The sequence below is a fragment of the Cyphomyrmex costatus genome, unplaced genomic scaffold (genome assembly GCF_001594065.2).
Source record: "Cyphomyrmex costatus isolate MS0001 unplaced genomic scaffold, Ccosl1.0 scaffold172, whole genome shotgun sequence".
Classification (NCBI taxonomy): domain Eukaryota; kingdom Metazoa; phylum Arthropoda; class Insecta; order Hymenoptera; family Formicidae; genus Cyphomyrmex; species Cyphomyrmex costatus.
In genome coordinates, this window is record NW_017275737.1 from 90,599 (window position 1) to 108,656 (window position 18,058).

Sequence of the window (18,058 nt, forward strand, 5' to 3'; positions counted from 1 at the left end):
TTGAGCATGGAAGTAATTTTGCATAGTAATGAAATTAGACGGGTGACCCATTCCGGCGGATGCGCAGTGGATTGAAAGTAGGGGATTTATCAGCCAATCAAGTTTTGAGTTCATTTGCAGAAATTTACGTGACTCGTTCATGCTGCAAATGAGCTCAATTTCTAATTAGTTCGAGATCTCAGATCACGTGACGGGACTTCCATCATGATGCACAATAGGTCACCTGTCTATATTTCAGGTACAAAAATTTGTATTAAATTTTTAGTTGCTTTGTCCTTAAATATATATTGTATATTAAATATTACTTTTTCAATATCTCATTTGCTCATTTTTGGTCGTTGTATCAATTTATATTTTTGCTATGCAAACAATCGAACGTCACTTAACGTTTTACTTTGTTTTATTCCTATATTATAAGATATGTCGATAAAGAGCAAATGTCACGCTGCTTCTGTGAAATCAGTTCTCCTAATGTTCATCAATAATGTGAAGATTCGGCAATGTGGAAGTTGCACGTGTAATGCGTAGATGGATTATATAAGACAGAGAGAACAAATTAGAAGATTTCACAAAAGACAGAGAGCGAGAGAGAGAGAGAGAGAGAGAGAGGGGGGGGGGAGGGGGAGGGCGACTCGCGGCCGGTATTGATCTGCACGCGCTGTGGCCCGTGCGCGACAGAAACCATACACCTTTTCACGCGCCTGTTTCCAATTTCGGTGTATTCTGGTGTATCCTTCCCGAGAGGCCGGCCGGCCACGAAATAACGTTCTACGTCAATCGCGTTCCTCCATTATTTTTCTCTCTCGACGCGCGACGCGGCAGCATAGAATGAAATTCAACATAATCATTTCCAAACTCCGCTCTATAGGAGTAAACCGATTTTTCGCTCGGATAATAAAAATACTTATAATGTTGATGTCCAACACGCGCACGATCGTATATCACTTGATTAATAATCTCCCGCCTATATTAGACGGGAAATGAAGAGGGTAAAGGGAGAGTCAAAGATGGTTGTGCATTTATCGATAAAAGTGCATTTGCGTATTCTTTTGTCCTCGCTTATTTTTACGATATTTATGAATAATTTCGTAAGGCGCTGTAAGACCAAATCTTAATTTAGAAAAAATGACGAAAGATTCATGGAAAGGATAGAATGGGATTTGGTTCGTTAAGTTCTCGCTGTTTCTAGAAATAATTGGTGTATAAGTTTGATACAATTAATATATTATTTTTGACGTAACACATAGCGCTTATTATAAGTGAGGATTGCTGTACGCGGAAGGATGATCGAAGGAGAGAGAAAAAGACGTCACGAGAGATCGTAGGCGCGCTTTTAGCGCACCGAGACGTGTATCCGTCGATATGTGGGCAGTGGTCGATGTCGGGACCAGTGGTGCGCGGTAGAGAAGTATAGTTGCGAAAATATTTCCATTATAAATAGCGGTCGACCAGCTAACGGCCGACCGATCGGTCGGCATGAAAGGCGCGAGTGAATCTTCCACTTGCTGATTTTATGGTCCTGAATATCAAAGAACGTTTACACTCCAGTTACATCTTCGTCTAATGCCAGATTTTTCCGAACGTAAAACAAGCAGAAAAACCCAAGATCTTTTTTTTTTAATGCTTCTCCGATAATTCGTAAGAATTTCTCTTTACCCGCAAAGTATTAATATTTTTTTTTGTAATAATTGGAATAATAATGTTCAAATTATCATAAAATTTTTATGCTTTATTACTTTAATAGTTTAAATGCACGAAGAGAAAAAAAATTGTTAATTTAATAAGCCATTAGTACGTGTAAGGAATTTGATTTGTAGGATTTATAGGGATATTAAAAATGTATCGATACCGAAAACGAATATATATGTTACTTTTGATTTGTTGTGCAAGATAATTTTTCTGCCATGGAGACTAATGCTAATTATTACTTGTTATTGATCAATATCTTAAAATTGGCGTGTCACGCTTTTTTGAAGCCTCTATTCGTTGAGGCAGTTAAAATAATCCGAAAATGGTGAATTTTGGTAACAAGGAATTTTCGGGGACGCTCTTTTAAAAACATGGTAAAAATTATGATAATTAAAAAAGACTTATCCAATATGGCGGACGGAAAAGATGCGAAAATCTTAAAGGTTTTCCGATTTCGGCGAAATTTGGATTAAGGGGGCTTACGCGGACGCTGATTTCGAATCCGTGATCAAAATTAGGAAATTCCAAATGGTTAATCCAAAATGGCGGACGAAAGTGTTGCGAAATACATAAAAATTTCAGCGAAATTAGGTAAATAGGGGTTACCGCGAACGCTGATTTTGATTCCGTGTTCCAAATTTTTAAATTCAATATGGCAGACGGAAATGTTGCGGAAATCAATAAGATTTTCTAAATATGACGAATTTAATAAGACGCAAAGAAATGTAATTATAATTTAAAGCTTAATCGACTATGCTTTGGTGTAAATTTTGTAAGAGAAAATTATATGGTCGTTCAAAAAAAAAAGAATCGCGCGCGTAGCGCTCTGTGAAGTTGGCACCCCTAAATGTGAATATTGGTAATATCATTATTGCATTCGTTTGTCCACTGTTGGTCCACGTTTGGCCACCCGTTATTTTCTTTGGTCCACCCCGCAAAAAAAGGTTATACACAAAAAAAGATTGTAACACCCCCAAGTGATTATTTTACACTATTACGAAAAATATAATAAACATAGGGTGGACAAACGAAAATAACGGGTGGACAAACGTGGACAAACAGTGGACAAACGAATGCAATAATGATTTTACCAATATTCGCATTTAGGGGTGCCAACTTCACAGAGCTGCTTTGTGAAGTTGGCACCCCTAAATGCGAATATTGGTAAAATCATTATTGCATTCGTTTGTCCACTGTTTGTCCACGTTTGTCCACCCGTTATTTTCATTTGTCCACCCTCCAAAAAAAAGTTATGCACAAAAAAAAATTGTAACATCCCCAAGTGATTATTTTACACTATTACGAAAAATATAATAAACATAGGGTAATATTTTTGAGTAATATATCTACAATAAATACATTAGACTATTACAGAAAAATATGGCATTAGATGAAGATCTAACTCGAGTGTAACGTTCTTTGATATTCAAAATCAGCAAGCGGAAGATTTACTCGCGCCTTCTGTACCGAACGGTCGACCGTTGGCTGGTCGACTGCTATTTATAAATATACTAAATGTGGTTTGTATCGTAAACTGAGTATTATTTGTTACATTAACGAATGATAAGAAATGATTCGCAATAATAACTGATCAATCTATTTTTCTACCAAATTGTCATGTAATAAATCTTTGTTCTAATAACGAACTCATTTCTCTTCGTCGTACATTATCAATATAGATTAGTCAAAAATTGATTGGTAAAGTTATAATAATAGTGAACTCAATCAGATGGAAATAGTAACACTGCCTTCTTCAAAGAAAGTTCTGTTGGTAAAAAAATTATTCGAAAAAAATGTGCTCATTTTGAAAAATTTCATTGTAATTATCTGAATTTTAAAAGTAAATTTAAAACAGTAAGCTAGGTCCAAATTATAATGCTAATCCGTGTGTGTGTGTGTTCATTTTTTAATTAAATAAAATTTATATTATTCCTAAAATACAACATTTTTGTATTTTGATCCACAATAATTTCAATAACCTAATATATAGATAACAATATAATAAAAACGTAATGCAAAAGTGTAGAGAGAGAGAGAGAGAGAGAGAGAGAGAGAGAGAGAGAGGACCAGCCGGAGAGAGAGAGAGAGAGAGGACCAGCCGGAAAGAGAAAGTGTGAGGGAGATGTATGTGTATTTTATGTTACAATTTATAACACATTGTACCTATGTGTGTACTGCTCTCTGATTAACCGAGAATATAATTTATTAACCAGACAACATTTTCTCGCTCATAAATTACTTTTTTAAGGAACGCTATACTTTGCGGAATTTTAATAGAATTATCTGAAGTTTGCGTTATATTTGAGAAACTTTTGTTTATTTTTTATTTGTATAGAAAATTGTCGAAGAAGAGAGATATAAACAATACATTCGCTCTCTATATCTTGTCATAATCTCGTCTCACATTTTTTACTGGAACATGTCTCACACTTTTTATTGAACAAAGCGTTTCAATTCTCTTATGTTAGATTAATCGAAGTAGAAGGTACAATCGTTACTTGCTGACAAAGCTGGAAGCCGAAAGGATTCTTCACAAAATTTCGGTAATAACATCAGAGCTTTGATCCATTGAACTTGCATCTTATATTTTTTGTTGCTTTAATTCTTAACGAAATTTTGAATCTAGAATGGATGAACCACGACAGATTTTCTTGGTTATTTACGATCGGACGAAAATATGGAGTTCTTCATAAAATCAGAAGCGAATTCCTACAAAGGCAGCTCCGGTCTCAAGGGATGAACCCCGTACGTCTTCGTCATTTATTCTCTGACCTATTTGCCGATATATGGGCCATAGAGTTCAGCAACCCAGGTCGGTACCCGGTCGATCGCTATAACGGGTGACCTGAATAGAAATGATTTTAGATCGCATTTTATATTTCGATCGTTTCCTTTGTGGAAAGCATCCCTACGTGTTCCGCACCAATTCGTGCGTTAGCCACACATCTCTACTCTTCTTTAGAGTTTCATAGAAGAAACAATGTAGAGATGTTGCGAGTTTTTGAACTCTCAGCTATGTATTTTGGAGGGAACTTGCCATGTTTGCTTAGCAATGTACTACACTTTAATTGAATAACTGTATAAATAAATAATAAATCAGTGTGTATTATATCGCGATCTCGTTGGAATCTATAACGTTTTATTTGGACTGTTCTCTTTTGTCCCAAGAACGGGACGCGCGCACGCATGTCTGCAAATTAGAACAAAGGTAGACCGTTTGCCTCGTGACAACATTTGATGCGCGTTACACACTTTGCGAGCAGACAGAGCTGAAACACAGCTATTGTCGCATCGAATAATTGTAAAACAATCGCATGAGATTTAAACAAATCATGCATCGAGTTATACTTTTAAAATTTATTTTGTAGGTTGATATGTTCATCTAAAATCCAATAATTCCATGGACTTTCGTAGGAACAAGAACAGAGAGCAAATCTCTAAGGTATATCTACAGACCGAGAGGTTACTCGCAAGAACAACATGACTCTTCTTTCGCTCGAGGATTTCGGCTTCAATAGAGATTCAATACCACGATCACATTAGATTTATGAGATCTCGCGACGCAGCTAATCGAGCAGAAAATAAAATATTTATCCACAAGTGATCGCCGGTGTTAAATAGAGGGTTGATCTGGATTTGGTCGAAATCACAGTGTTGCTGCAAAATGTCGGGGAGGAGTGAAGAGGAGAAGTTCAAAGAGCGTTCGAGCAAATATCCTTATTCGAATGTTTAACTCTTGCGCACGAGGGTGCCCGATGCGCGTCCGTCCAGGGAGAGTAGGTCGTTTCCATGGCTACAAGGGGGTGCATCGGACTGGCACTGGTTACTGGTATTGCTAAAACTGAACGGAGCATCCCTTCCCTCCGCCTACACTTTCCCTCTCCTGACGGAACGGCCTCTAAAGCTTCGCGTTCTCTCCTATCCCGCGGATACATCTCACGCCTCCTAACGGAATATCCTGCCGTACCTGTGCTTTGCCTGCTTCCTCCCCGTATCTGTACCCTAGGTCATCCTACGGAAATTGGGTTAGACCTCGGGAATATTAGGAACCGCTGACTCTACCGGCGAATTCACCGCTGTGTGGAGATGTTCCACGTTGAGGAATATGACATCATGGATGTGTTTCGTTACTGCGACTGATTGTGAGGTATCACGTGGAATATTTACAGTGATCAATACAATAATACTAATAATATAGTATCGAATTATTTTTTTTTTTTTTTTTTTTTTTAAGTAATCTTGCATTCGAGATGTTTATTTTGCTTCAAAATTTTTCAAACGAAGGAAGATTTGACAAACAGGTAGCTTATTGTTATTGTAAATTATAACAGAAGATACGTGAATTATATAAGAATAAAAATGTTTATATATTTTTATCTTTTTAGTTCTAATTTATTTGCAATTTGCTTATAATTAATATGCGATGGGATAATGTGTAATAGGTATCTTTTTCATTTCTCTCGAATTACTTATTACTAATAGCGATTTTTTATAATTATTAATGACTTTCTATGATAAGCCATTACTTAAGACTTGGTGAAGCTGGAAAGATGATCCAACTTAATTAACGTCGATATAAATCTACTGCATCACTTCTTAACTTTGCGTCTTTAATCTTGTAAAAAGATTTTTTTTTTTTTTTTTCGTTCAGTCAATTCAGAGATATTTCTTTATACGACTGTAATGTCTCAATAATTCGATCACTCCAGCATTCCCTTAAGTCGTTAAAAATTGACCAATCACAGTCGAATGTGAGAGGAATAATTGATTGGGCAATTTCTTATGGCTTAAGATTTAAAGCTTAGGTAACGATTGTAGCAAGTCCATTATAAATATAGATTTTGTTAGATTTATCAAAGCTGGGTTAGTTTGGTAGTATTGAAGTTGGTTTTTATTTAACACATTATAATCAACAGTTCGTAAAACGATAAAATTTTCATAAATTGAGTTTCACAAATATAATACGAACGGATAGTTTTATTATTTGTTACTTTTGAAAGTCGTTTTTGTATATTTTAATAAATTAATGTAATATGACATCAACTTGAAAGGTATGTGATAAAAATTGAATACTCGTGACGTAAAACTCGTGATTTAAGTTTTCGAGTAATTTAAAAAATCGAGTTTTCTCTAAAGAACACGACTTTACTCTACATCATTCAATTTACAAAAAGAAAACTAGTAAGATTTTTGTAGAAATTTATAACTATCCTAATCTTTTTTATTCCAAAATTAAGTATTACGTTAATTTTGTTGCGAATGATGCATTTTTTCTAGAATTGTTCCGACAAATATCTTACAATTAGTGTTATCGGTTAATAATTGTAACAAAATTATCGGATGTCTAATTAATTACGGACATCACCTCCCACGAATTGATAGGAATTGCATTCATTTCTTTCTCCCTCTCGCCCGCCCGCATCGCGTAAACGCGCGGTCGTTCTCGTCTGCAATCGATTTCTATCACAGGGGTGAGCTTTAGAGTTGCGAGGAAAAATATTTACGCGGCGTAACCGGGATATTGTCGTCGGTAAACTGAGCGTCTCCCACTCGCGCTCTCTTGATAGAATCAACCTCGTAGAACAATATGTCCTTTATAATCGAATCAACACGTCTCTTACGTCGTCTATGGCGATCGATACGTTGCAATTTAAGCTTGGCCTGTAGAGAAAATTTTCAATTATTTTTGCCGGGGTGTCGCTCCAACGTGGTTTATCCAAAGGCGTGATCTTATCTATCGATATTATCATTTTATTAGATATTTCCTCGGGCTCTCTCTTTAATTAATTCAGATAACTATATAATCTATACTAAATTTACTCGATGTTACGTTTTCTTTTTCAGCATTGCTAAAACAAAATTTCTTTTGTAGACGATACACAGGTATATGCGTACGACACCCACGAATCAATACACCCTGGCGTATTTTTTTCGAGTGGGACACCCTATATTTATTCCAGGGATCACAGGGGTGTACGACCTAGTTACGCTTGGGCGTGTTATATGGGTCATAGACACCATTCGCACTTGGTTGCACGTGCGCGCGCACACACACACTCACGCGTGCTGACGGTGCACTGGTTCACGGGAGCAGTCGATTCACGAATGTGGGGCAAGAAGGTTTTCTCACATTGCTTTCACAGGTTTTCGTGATTAATGATTGAGCGGTTGCTTTGAGATACCATGCCATGAAGGGTTCTTTCTCGACTGGTAAAACTCAGAAATGAAGAATCTCGAAGACCAGTATTTGTATTCGATTCTTACTTTAAGACCGTCTTAAGTAATGTCGCAAAATTAATACGACTCTCTGATCGCTTTATGACATCTTGAGACAGTCGTTAAATGTAAGAATCGACTGTGAATATCGGTGAAAAATGGGTTTACTCTAGTTTTTTTTTTTTTTTTCGCAGTTAAATGCAAAATTTGCATGCAGAATGACGCTTGTAGTGTTTACGGATGAAATACAGAATCTATTTTAATCTCGCCTGTTGCGACTGTAGTGGAGGAAGGGCGGGAGGGAGGGAGGAAGAAAGAAAGAGCGAAAGGGGAGGGGGAGGAAGGGACGAAAAAGAGAGAAAGAGAAAGAAGCAGCGACAGTGACGTTCATCTCGCAACAAAAGCGGAGAATTTATCGATAGTCGGCGATTACCGTAGGGCATATGACAGGGCTTTAGCTCGAATGCTCGTCGATGGTCTGTGGACTTAAAACAAACACATACTTCCATATTGTAAACTACATTGCCCCCAGGCACTTTTAATATTTATCGGAAAGGTTTTAGCTGATCGTAGTATAAAAAAAATAGTTATCGCGCGTGATAAATCCAATTTGTTAGAACTCGATGTCGCCACGCGCTCGTTTCACTTGAAACGTTTGTCAAAACGATTAATATCGTTGGGGAAAAAGCTTCACTTTGTGCTTTCATGCGCGCGTATGAAACATATCGTTGTCTCGAACAGAGACGAAATTCTCGTTCTTTCCATGCAGGAAGTATAAATTCGCGTAATAAACGGTCATAATGTCCCGCAAAGCAGATATTTATATTTTGTTTAAATAGTTCCCATATAGGATTTAAATCGACTCGGGTTTCCCCTGATCAGCGGTTTCACAGCGTACACCGGGTACACATGGACCCGCGCACGCGTGCGCACTCGACCAATACATTATATATCTCTCCACCTTATCTCTTTATCCCTTTCTTATTTCCTTAACCAGTACCACTTATCTCCGTTCTCTGTGCTTTACCACCTTCTTCCGATTATTCTGATCACTCCTGTACATCATCTTCTCTTTGCATTTCTCTTTGTGACACCCTTTGGCAATGGCGTCTTCACCCCCTTATCGCTTATCGAGATTATCCATCTCCATCGCTCTCGTCAGCATTTTGCTTCCATCGAGAGAGAAAGCGTGAATCTCTCTCTCTCTCTCTTTCTTTTTTTCTCACTCACTCATTGCCTCCGCTACATTCTCGTTTCTTTCGACGTGCCAGACATCCCCTTGCCGCTCTTCCTCAATCGGGTAAGCCGCGCGCGCCGCGCACGTCTCTCTCAGTCTCTCGCGCAAAGCGATACCGTGGTGACGTGACGTTACGCTCGGCAAAGCTTTCAGCTGGTCCAGATCGCTTATAGTCATCGCCGAATTGTAACCACGCTCGTTTGCATCTTGTCGTTTCCATTCCAAATGATGTTCGCTTGCTCTTTCGTCGTCTATTTCCCTTTTGGCGACAATCGTACCTCAATTCCGTGAATCCCGTGAAATGCGCGCCACGACACAGTGAACACTAAAGAGAAACGTGTGACGGCACCAGATTCCGCGCGCGCAAGGAACGAGAGGAAGGAAAGGAGAGAGAGGAAGAGAAGCGTTCTGCTATTTTCGAGACGCCGCGAAGTCTTGCCAAAGTGTGCTTTCTTGGCCCTCAAAAATCGTAGCCGGAAGGTCGCGATAACTTGTATTTCCGCTCGACCGGGTCTCGGGATCGTCGATCGATCGCCGAGTAGCGCGATTTCAGTTTCCCGGGATATTCCTGGAGCGCGAATCAGTGATATAATATCTAGAGCTTGCTACCGACGTAAATTGTTATGTCAATGGTGTGTGGACATCTTGCGCTATTCTGTGATCAACGATATTAAGGAATATTGTGATAATGCTCCAAATTATTCTTAGGAACTGTTCGTTTTTCGACAGTAATTCTGATGCTTGATCTGATTTTTCCTGAAGATCGTCATATTTCTCATATCACAGTAGAGGCCGTTCCGATGACAATGTCTCTCGATCGCTTTTACGAGCGAGGTGCACCCCTCGGGAGGATATTCTCGCGATAATAGTTGAACAACCGTCGAGAAGAGATTGAGGAAGGAAAAATATGTTTTCCGTGGATCGTCGCGCTCTACAGATCGACGAATAATTCGGATCGCTTTTACAAGGTCGAGCGTGGTTTATCGGCGATAACACGTACGCAAACGGTCGACAGTGTTCTGCACAATTACTTCAGATACATGGGAATGAGATCAGTATTGAAGAAGAAAATAATTACGAGAAATCCGCGAACCAATCGCGTTTACAAACACAATTCGATTTGATAATGAAGAGGACTCCATATGCAAATCATTCCGATCCTATTTACGATGCAAACACGAAAGTATTATCCGCTGGAAAGAGTGATGTTTAACATAAGAATTTTTTATTAATTGGCACGATTCGAACAGCAAGGAACAAAGCAAAAGTTCGGTTGAATGAAAACGATCGGTGGAAAAAAGTGAGAACGGATGAACGATGTGTATAATCATGTGTTTGAGTATGCGCGAAAAATTGTTTCATCGATTATAAAGACCTAATAAAAATAAAGACTGAGAGAGAGAGAGAGAGTGAGAGAGAGAGAGAGAGAGAGAGAGAGAGAGAGAGAGAGAAGAGAGAGAGAGAGGGAAAGAGAGAGAGAGAGAGAGACTGGAAGGAAAGAGTGCGAAGACAGAAGGAAACCGAAAAATGCAAGCTGTGTCTAATCAACAACGATCGAGGGCGATTTGTGATTGGCGCGTCGTCGTCGAGAATGGAGGATAAATTTATCCGCGTCGCGAAGAGGAATGCGGCAGAAGCGTGGAGGAAAAGTAGCACGAGTACCGCGGAACGCCGCAGTCGCATTTCCGGTTTAAATTTAACGTGATGATACGCACACTTTCGCAATTAGCTGATATGGAGACCGTTGAATTTAACTGGAGGTTTGTGGGAAAGTAAAAGAGAATTAATTTTGTCGCCTGGTTTGCTTATGAAATCGACGTCTTCCATTTTTTTTTTTATTGCAATTGGCGTTTTGGTTAAGTCATTGCGAAATATTCCTGTGAACTCTAATTACAGCGGAGATTTTGTAAAACTAGATTTTGTAGACTAACAAGTCTTTCACTGGAAAAAATCTTGCACAAACTGGAAATCTGTTAGATTTATAATAATCAGTATGTTTATTGATAAATAACCAAATAAAATTTTTCTTGAAATTACCAGATAAGCATGATTAACTCCTGTTAAATATATAATATCAGAATTTCTCGATAACCTTTTTAAATTTATTTATTAAGTCATAATAAATATTTTTTTAGTGAAAGAACGTATAATAAATATAAATATTTTATAAATTTTACCGAAAATACTAACCGAATTCTTATTAGTTAAACTATCAAATGTTTTCGTTACAAAATATCGAATCTAATTATAATAATAAAAAATTATAATTGGTTTCATTAAACGTATATGTGTGCGTCTTGTTGGTATAATTAAAACATTTTCCTTAATGTCGCGTGCAGTTATGTAAAGGAAGACTGATTAAAATCTCTGCTATAATCAGTGTACGAAAATGAACTCTTACGGTAATTAAAACGCAAATTAGATGCTCTCATAATCAGTAGTAGCGATAAATAATATTCTATAATAGTTAATTCAATAAACACAAAATCTATAATTGTAACGTAAGATATTTTTAAGTCGTCTTTTAGACATTTTTAGATATACTTTTGTTCTGAATAATACTTGAATAATACATGCCGATAATACATATCGAACTGGATAATACATGCCGATAACCCCCCTCCTCTGCATCGCTCGTGCAATTTGTTCATTTTATTTATGCGCAAAATATTTATCACATTATTTTTATTATTTACCCGGCGCATAGCTATTATATTGGCAAATTGAACCAATTTGTCAGATATTTTTATGCATCCACGCACAACCAGGTTATTGAATTTTCGCATCGTGGGAATACATCACGCATTAATAGAAGCACGATCAGTTATGCGTGATGCGAAATTTGTTCATGACGGTTAACTTCGTAACTACGTAATTGCGATTAAAGTGTAATGCCCTTTTAATAACATCTCGTTACGTATGATGATGCGTAACAACGTACCGATGAATACTTTCCAATATGCCGTATGCGCATATTGCCACTCTACGAAAGTAAATTCATCATTTAATAATCCAGTAACGTTACGCGAATAAATGAGTCATGGTATTACGCTGATCTATAGAAGCTCGTGATTCATACCTTCACGTTTTACCTTCCCTAAGTAACAATTACCGGGCGCGCTTTACATAAAGATACGACGACTGTGTAGCTCCTATTCTAATTAATAACAAACAGTTATCTCTCGTTCTTTATACATATAATATGTAATTACAGTTTTTTTCATTTATTCTCTTTTAGCAGGTAATACAACTATTGCATTAACAGTAACATATTGTTCAACAACAGTATGACTAACTTTAAAAGATTGTATGACAAATTGTAAAAGTACACGACGTTATCACATCTATATAATACATTAATAAGATATATTTATTATCTGGAAAAGCTTACAATTCTCTCTTCGTAGAAACGGTCCTTTTACGAAAACTTTGCTTTTATTGTTTACGTAACGGAATGCTACATTTTTAACATTGAAAAATTGATTTGTTTCATACATATTTAAATCTAAGGTGAAATGTACCAGATTTTTAATTTATATATGTACAATCTGATTTTTTTCCAAAGTACACACAAGATCTTGAAGGCAAAATTACTAAATACAAATTGCTATATAAGTTTTACGTTGAGATAAGTTCGTTTTATAATAATTTCTCTTTAATGTTAAAGTGTTGATATCTTTTTTGTTTACGATCTTATATTTTATTACGCTTCAACTTTATATGATACAAAAAGTACATTTTATGAATGTTCTTTTATCCTTTTCAATACCTTCTAAGTATCTCGAGTAATTCTTTCCCAAGATTCTGTGAGTATATTAAAAAAAAAAGCTGATTGTGTACATTAGAAATCTAGTAGATTTGGCCAATATCCGTTTATGTCCGTTAGAAACGAACAAATCAAAATTTGTCTAGAAATTATCGTATAAATATATAATTAATTTCTTTTTATCGAACAGAATTTATTAGTAATACGAAATTTATTTACAATTAGGTTAACATAACTTTTTAATAAAAAAAAAAACATCTATTGAGTATAACTACAGAAGTTTTGTAGATAAATAAGTTGAATGACACGGAAGCATTACCGGATTCATATCTAAACATCTTACAGTCTTTTTCTCCCTCCTAATTCCTTTTTCTTCCCATCTCTTATTTCATCCTTTCCAATATTATCCTTTCCTCAGTTTATCTCCTAAATATTGCTATTTTTTATAACATAATTTTTATAGTAGTCAGTGGCATGTAGTCGTTTTATCGCAATTTGCTTCAATCTCTAAGCACAATTTTATTTTGACTAATTTTATATTCTGACTATAATTGCATATTATAAGTATATACGACAACCAGAGATACTTATTTTATATTTATACAAATTACACTTCACCAATTTGCTTTAATTATATCTCTGTACATTAACAGACATATATCTATTGATATATACTGATGTATACTAATGTATAGGACCTACAATTTAACGCCGAATCCAAACGGCGCTGATGATCATAGATCTTTTGATCACCAGGTGGAGCCATTTTTTGGCTCATTAAACGCGAAAAATCGCGTTTGGGCGCACGTGGGATTGAACTCGGGTCTACGGATCGCGAGTCAATCGCACCGAGCGGTGAGCCACTCGACGCCACCTTTCTCAACATATTTTTATTTAATTTTATAGATTCGATCAAAAATGCTAATCAAGTTTTTATAATTAAGTCTGTCAAACATTCTAGCTATAAAATATTAAGTCTAATCATGATATCTAAAAATTTTGCATCATCTCATTAAAATGCATCTTACCGTATAATTAAAACGTTCTTTTCGGTGTAAAAAAAAAGATTGAACACGCACACACGCATGCACCCACGCACGCACGCACACACAGAGTCCAGAGAAAATATATTTCTAATTCAATTCTGAAAATGTTCTAATTCATCCTGAAAAGAAAATGTTTAGGAAGTCAGGGAATTGTTTTTCAAGTTTAAATCCTGATTAAATTTTGTGGTCGAAAATGACCGATTGTTAATTAATTAATAGCGGATTAGATTGGACACATTCAGTGCTCACTTGCATATTAAAGCCATCGCCAACACATATTAAAGATATGTTTGATATAAATATAAAAACAGATTAAACCATTAAATTCTCAATATACGTCTTATCTCAAACAGATCTTTAAAATTCTTTTATTATGCTGTTAAGTAAAAAATCTATTTTATGATTTGAAATATTTATATTTTTTTGACTTTAACACTCAAATTAAATCAACATGCACCAATGCACACTAATGCGTCAAATTGAATTCGCTATAAATTTGCGCAGCTATGGGTAGTACAATTCATTATTCTTCGTGCGCGTTTATTATTGAAAAAAGATAGAAAATCAAACGAACGTTTACGTCTTGCATTCTTTACATGAGAGCGTCATGTGCGTTGTTATATCTGCTTACAGAGTATATGATGTCGGAAGGTGGACTGGCACCTAGTATCAGCCTCTCGTTCTACATACTATTCAAAAGATTCACGTATTAACTGCTAGTCGCACCCGCGTGTATGTGTTGAGTCTCCACAAATTACAGGGTGTACTGCACTGTAACCCCATGACGCATTTAATTCATGGCCCGCCTGGAGAGTAAGTGTATCTTTCACGAATTCTCGATATTTTCGCAGAATTTTTTGCCTCGTTTTATAATATTTTCGCAATGACAGGATCGGCAAAGCGATTTATCGTACATACATATGTACACACGGCCATCTATTATATGTATATAGGGGAAAGACGATCGGGATTGCATCGAAAAAGAGAAATCTCATTGTCCATTAATGCTGTAGATTCATATATTTTGCTGTAAAAATATCACGCCTGTAGAAATATCATATCGATTATTGCTCGATTAAATGCGCTTGAATGATAATCATTAGTTATTTATTTCGTACATTTTTATTTGAAACGTTAATATAAAGAATTATTAAAGAAAGTGTGAAGAAACAATAAAATAATAATATAATATAATAAAGTATAATAAAACATACAACTTAATTTGCTACAACAATATAGGTCAAAAATTATAATGCATCGAATGTTTCACTGCAAATTTTTCAATTGATTTAAAATTGATACTTCTTCAACAAAAATGACTAAGCAAGCATATATAATACAATATATATAGTCTTAGAATCAATGATTGAGCTTGGCAACTAAGATGTAAATGACACAATTATATTCTTAAATTAGTTTTGTAATGTATTCTTTCGTAATGGAATTTTAATTTAAAGCTTTTAGTCGCGCTAATATGTATGTATCATCTTAAAAAGAAAAGATTGGAAAATCACATCTAGCGATAACTTGACGTTTTTGTTGAGACAAAATCGGTTTTAAATCGGCCGATAAAACCGGGACATTCTGCATAAATCTTAACTGAATAGGAGAACAATGTAATTATGTACATTTATTATTGCAGTACCGAGCATAGTGGTATATAAAAGAAGCAGGTCGCAAGATCGACCTGAAAGTCCTACAGTGGTGGTGCGAGGAGGAATGCCCTCACTGCCGTCCTCCAAGCAAGGCCTCGCCATAAGTGGCTGCGGTGGTGCGCCTCATCAGGACGCCTCGGAGTCAGATATGATAGACGGGAATGCCAACCCTAACGTAGGCACATCCCCCATACCGAACTCGCTCCACCGTCCCGCTTCCTCCTGTTCGCCATCCGACAAATCGGACACTGAAAGCAAGAACTTTCGCAATCGGGTATGTGTTCCATTAATTACTGTCTAAAGTATTATTCTCCTTTCTCATTAGAAACTTTTAAGTTCAATATTTCAAAGAAATCACTAAAGGGGGCACCTGGTTCAACAGGCCAAAAAATAGGAGATTTTTCGTAATTTTTTAAAAAAGAAATAATAATGTTTATCGTTTTGAAACTTCTTGCACGTTTTAATATTATTTTTTTAAAATGTAATGAAATTTTTTGTATAAAAATATCGTTAATAATAAAAAAATTAACAGTGAAGTTTGCGCCTCGCCATCGACGTCATCATTCTGTGTACATTCTGACGATTTTAATTCTTGTCTGTATGAAACAAAAAATCTAGAAATATTTTTAATTTTTATTTAATTTATCCTAAATGAAACAAAAAAATTAAAAAAAAATAAATTAAAATTTTCTGTAGCTCTCTTTGAAAAAAGTTATGATTTTCACTAGATTGTGAAAATTTCTTTATGCAAAACAAATTGTTAATGTTTATTTTTTTTTAATCTTTTAAGTATTTAGGTTAATCGAGGAAGGTTAACCATTATCTAAAATTAATGGGCCTTATATAAAGTCAAATACTTTTTTTGTAATCGTGTATATAAAATTGAAGAAAATACCAAAAACAGATTTCGAGAGGAACGCGTTTAAAGTTTTTAATGTAAAAATATAGTAGTTTTTGAATACTTATAGTAATCGGAGGCTAATCCTCTCTTCGATAAACATTCAACAGCCTATTTTCTCATTAACTTTATTTCGGGCAATTTGGGCCAGCCTACGAGATGCTGGGGCCTCTCTCTCTAAGTCGTTGGCACTTCTTACATGTTTGCTGCTGTGCGTCATACATAGTACTTGTATTCCAATCTAATATTAATTTCCAATTTATTCATGATTAAAACGGTAGAATATTTTTTGTTGAAAACGCCAATGAGATAACAAAAGCAGCGATTTCGAGTATTTTATAAAGATTTTTTGGCGTCATTGTTCGGATGGTCGAATTAAAAACTTTTGTTTATGTTTTGGATATATCGATCTAGACATTGCGTTAACAAATCATTTGATTTATAAATTAGTGTAAATAGGAATCAAATATTTCTGGATATTCCGATAGCTTCTGTCGCATACCTACATATATACTTGCGCGCCGCACTTCTTTTACTGAAGTAATCTACTGCAGTATTTCGAACTTTCTTCTAAAATTTTACGAACATGTTCTCAAAGAGTTGTAGTATTAATTTATGAAAAAAAACTGTATTTTTTTACCTTATAAATTACACGCCTTTCTTAAATCAGCAATAGATTTATAGACACATATGTATACACTAAGAGAAAACAAATATATAATAATTGTGACAACATAAATAGGGCAACATGTAAAGTATAATATCTGTAACTAGTTTTATACAGAGTAATAGCAACTATTACGGTATTCAGTACTGTAAAAATATGATTATAGTAATAATATTTGTATACTATTAATCGATAGTGAAATAGCGACTCAATTATATTAAATAGTTATTTGGATGTCATCAGATAAAGAAATAACAATTGTATTTTTCTAAATTAGACTAATTAAAAATATTTTTAAAAATAAAATATAATATCATAATAACTAATTAATCGTTGAAATAAAAATATATATTCAAAAGCTCTTCACTAAAGTTGCTCATCCACGTGCAGTACGCAACACTACCACCAGAAGGATGCAACGGAATTCAATTTCTCCTAAGAAGAAAACCTCTCAGCATATAATAAAAGGCGCAGCATTGGGTTTGAACTTCGAAAACGAAAGTAAATGAGAAATATCTATATCTCGACAGTACAGTACAACAGTTTAGTACTGTACAAAAATTCAGTAACTTTACTACTGGAAAAGTTATATACAAGGTGTCCTATTTTAACCAACGCATTTGAATTTCTCCGGAATTATGTAAGATGTCGAAGTCCTGTTTTTACGGTGGTATCGAGGGGAACATATTTATAAAAATGAAGTTAATCTTCATTTAAACTTAATGCTTCCATCCAAAGTCAAATCTTGTTAATTAAAATATGTTCTCCTTGATATTACATAATATCGTAAAAACAGAATTTTGATATTTTGTATAGTTCTGGTGAAATTTAAGTTTATTGATTAAAATGTATTACCCTGTGTATATATATATATATATATATAT

At 35.3% G+C, this 18,058-nt stretch overlaps 1 protein-coding gene across 1 annotated transcript in view; it reads left to right on the top strand.

Moving 5' to 3' along the window:
• The first annotated feature begins 10,578 nt into the window (after positions 1-10,578).
• LOC108772013 (R3H domain-containing protein 1) overlaps positions 10,579-18,058 on the top strand; it is a 27,436-nt gene continuing 19,956 nt past the window's right edge. The window contains exons 1-3 of the mRNA XM_018537456.1: positions 10,579-10,902; positions 14,588-14,767; positions 15,597-15,883. Coding sequence (XP_018392958.1) covers positions 14,752-14,767; positions 15,597-15,883 — 303 coding nt within the window. The 5' untranslated portion in view covers positions 10,579-10,902; positions 14,588-14,751. The remainder of the gene's footprint in view (positions 10,903-14,587; positions 14,768-15,596; positions 15,884-18,058) is intronic.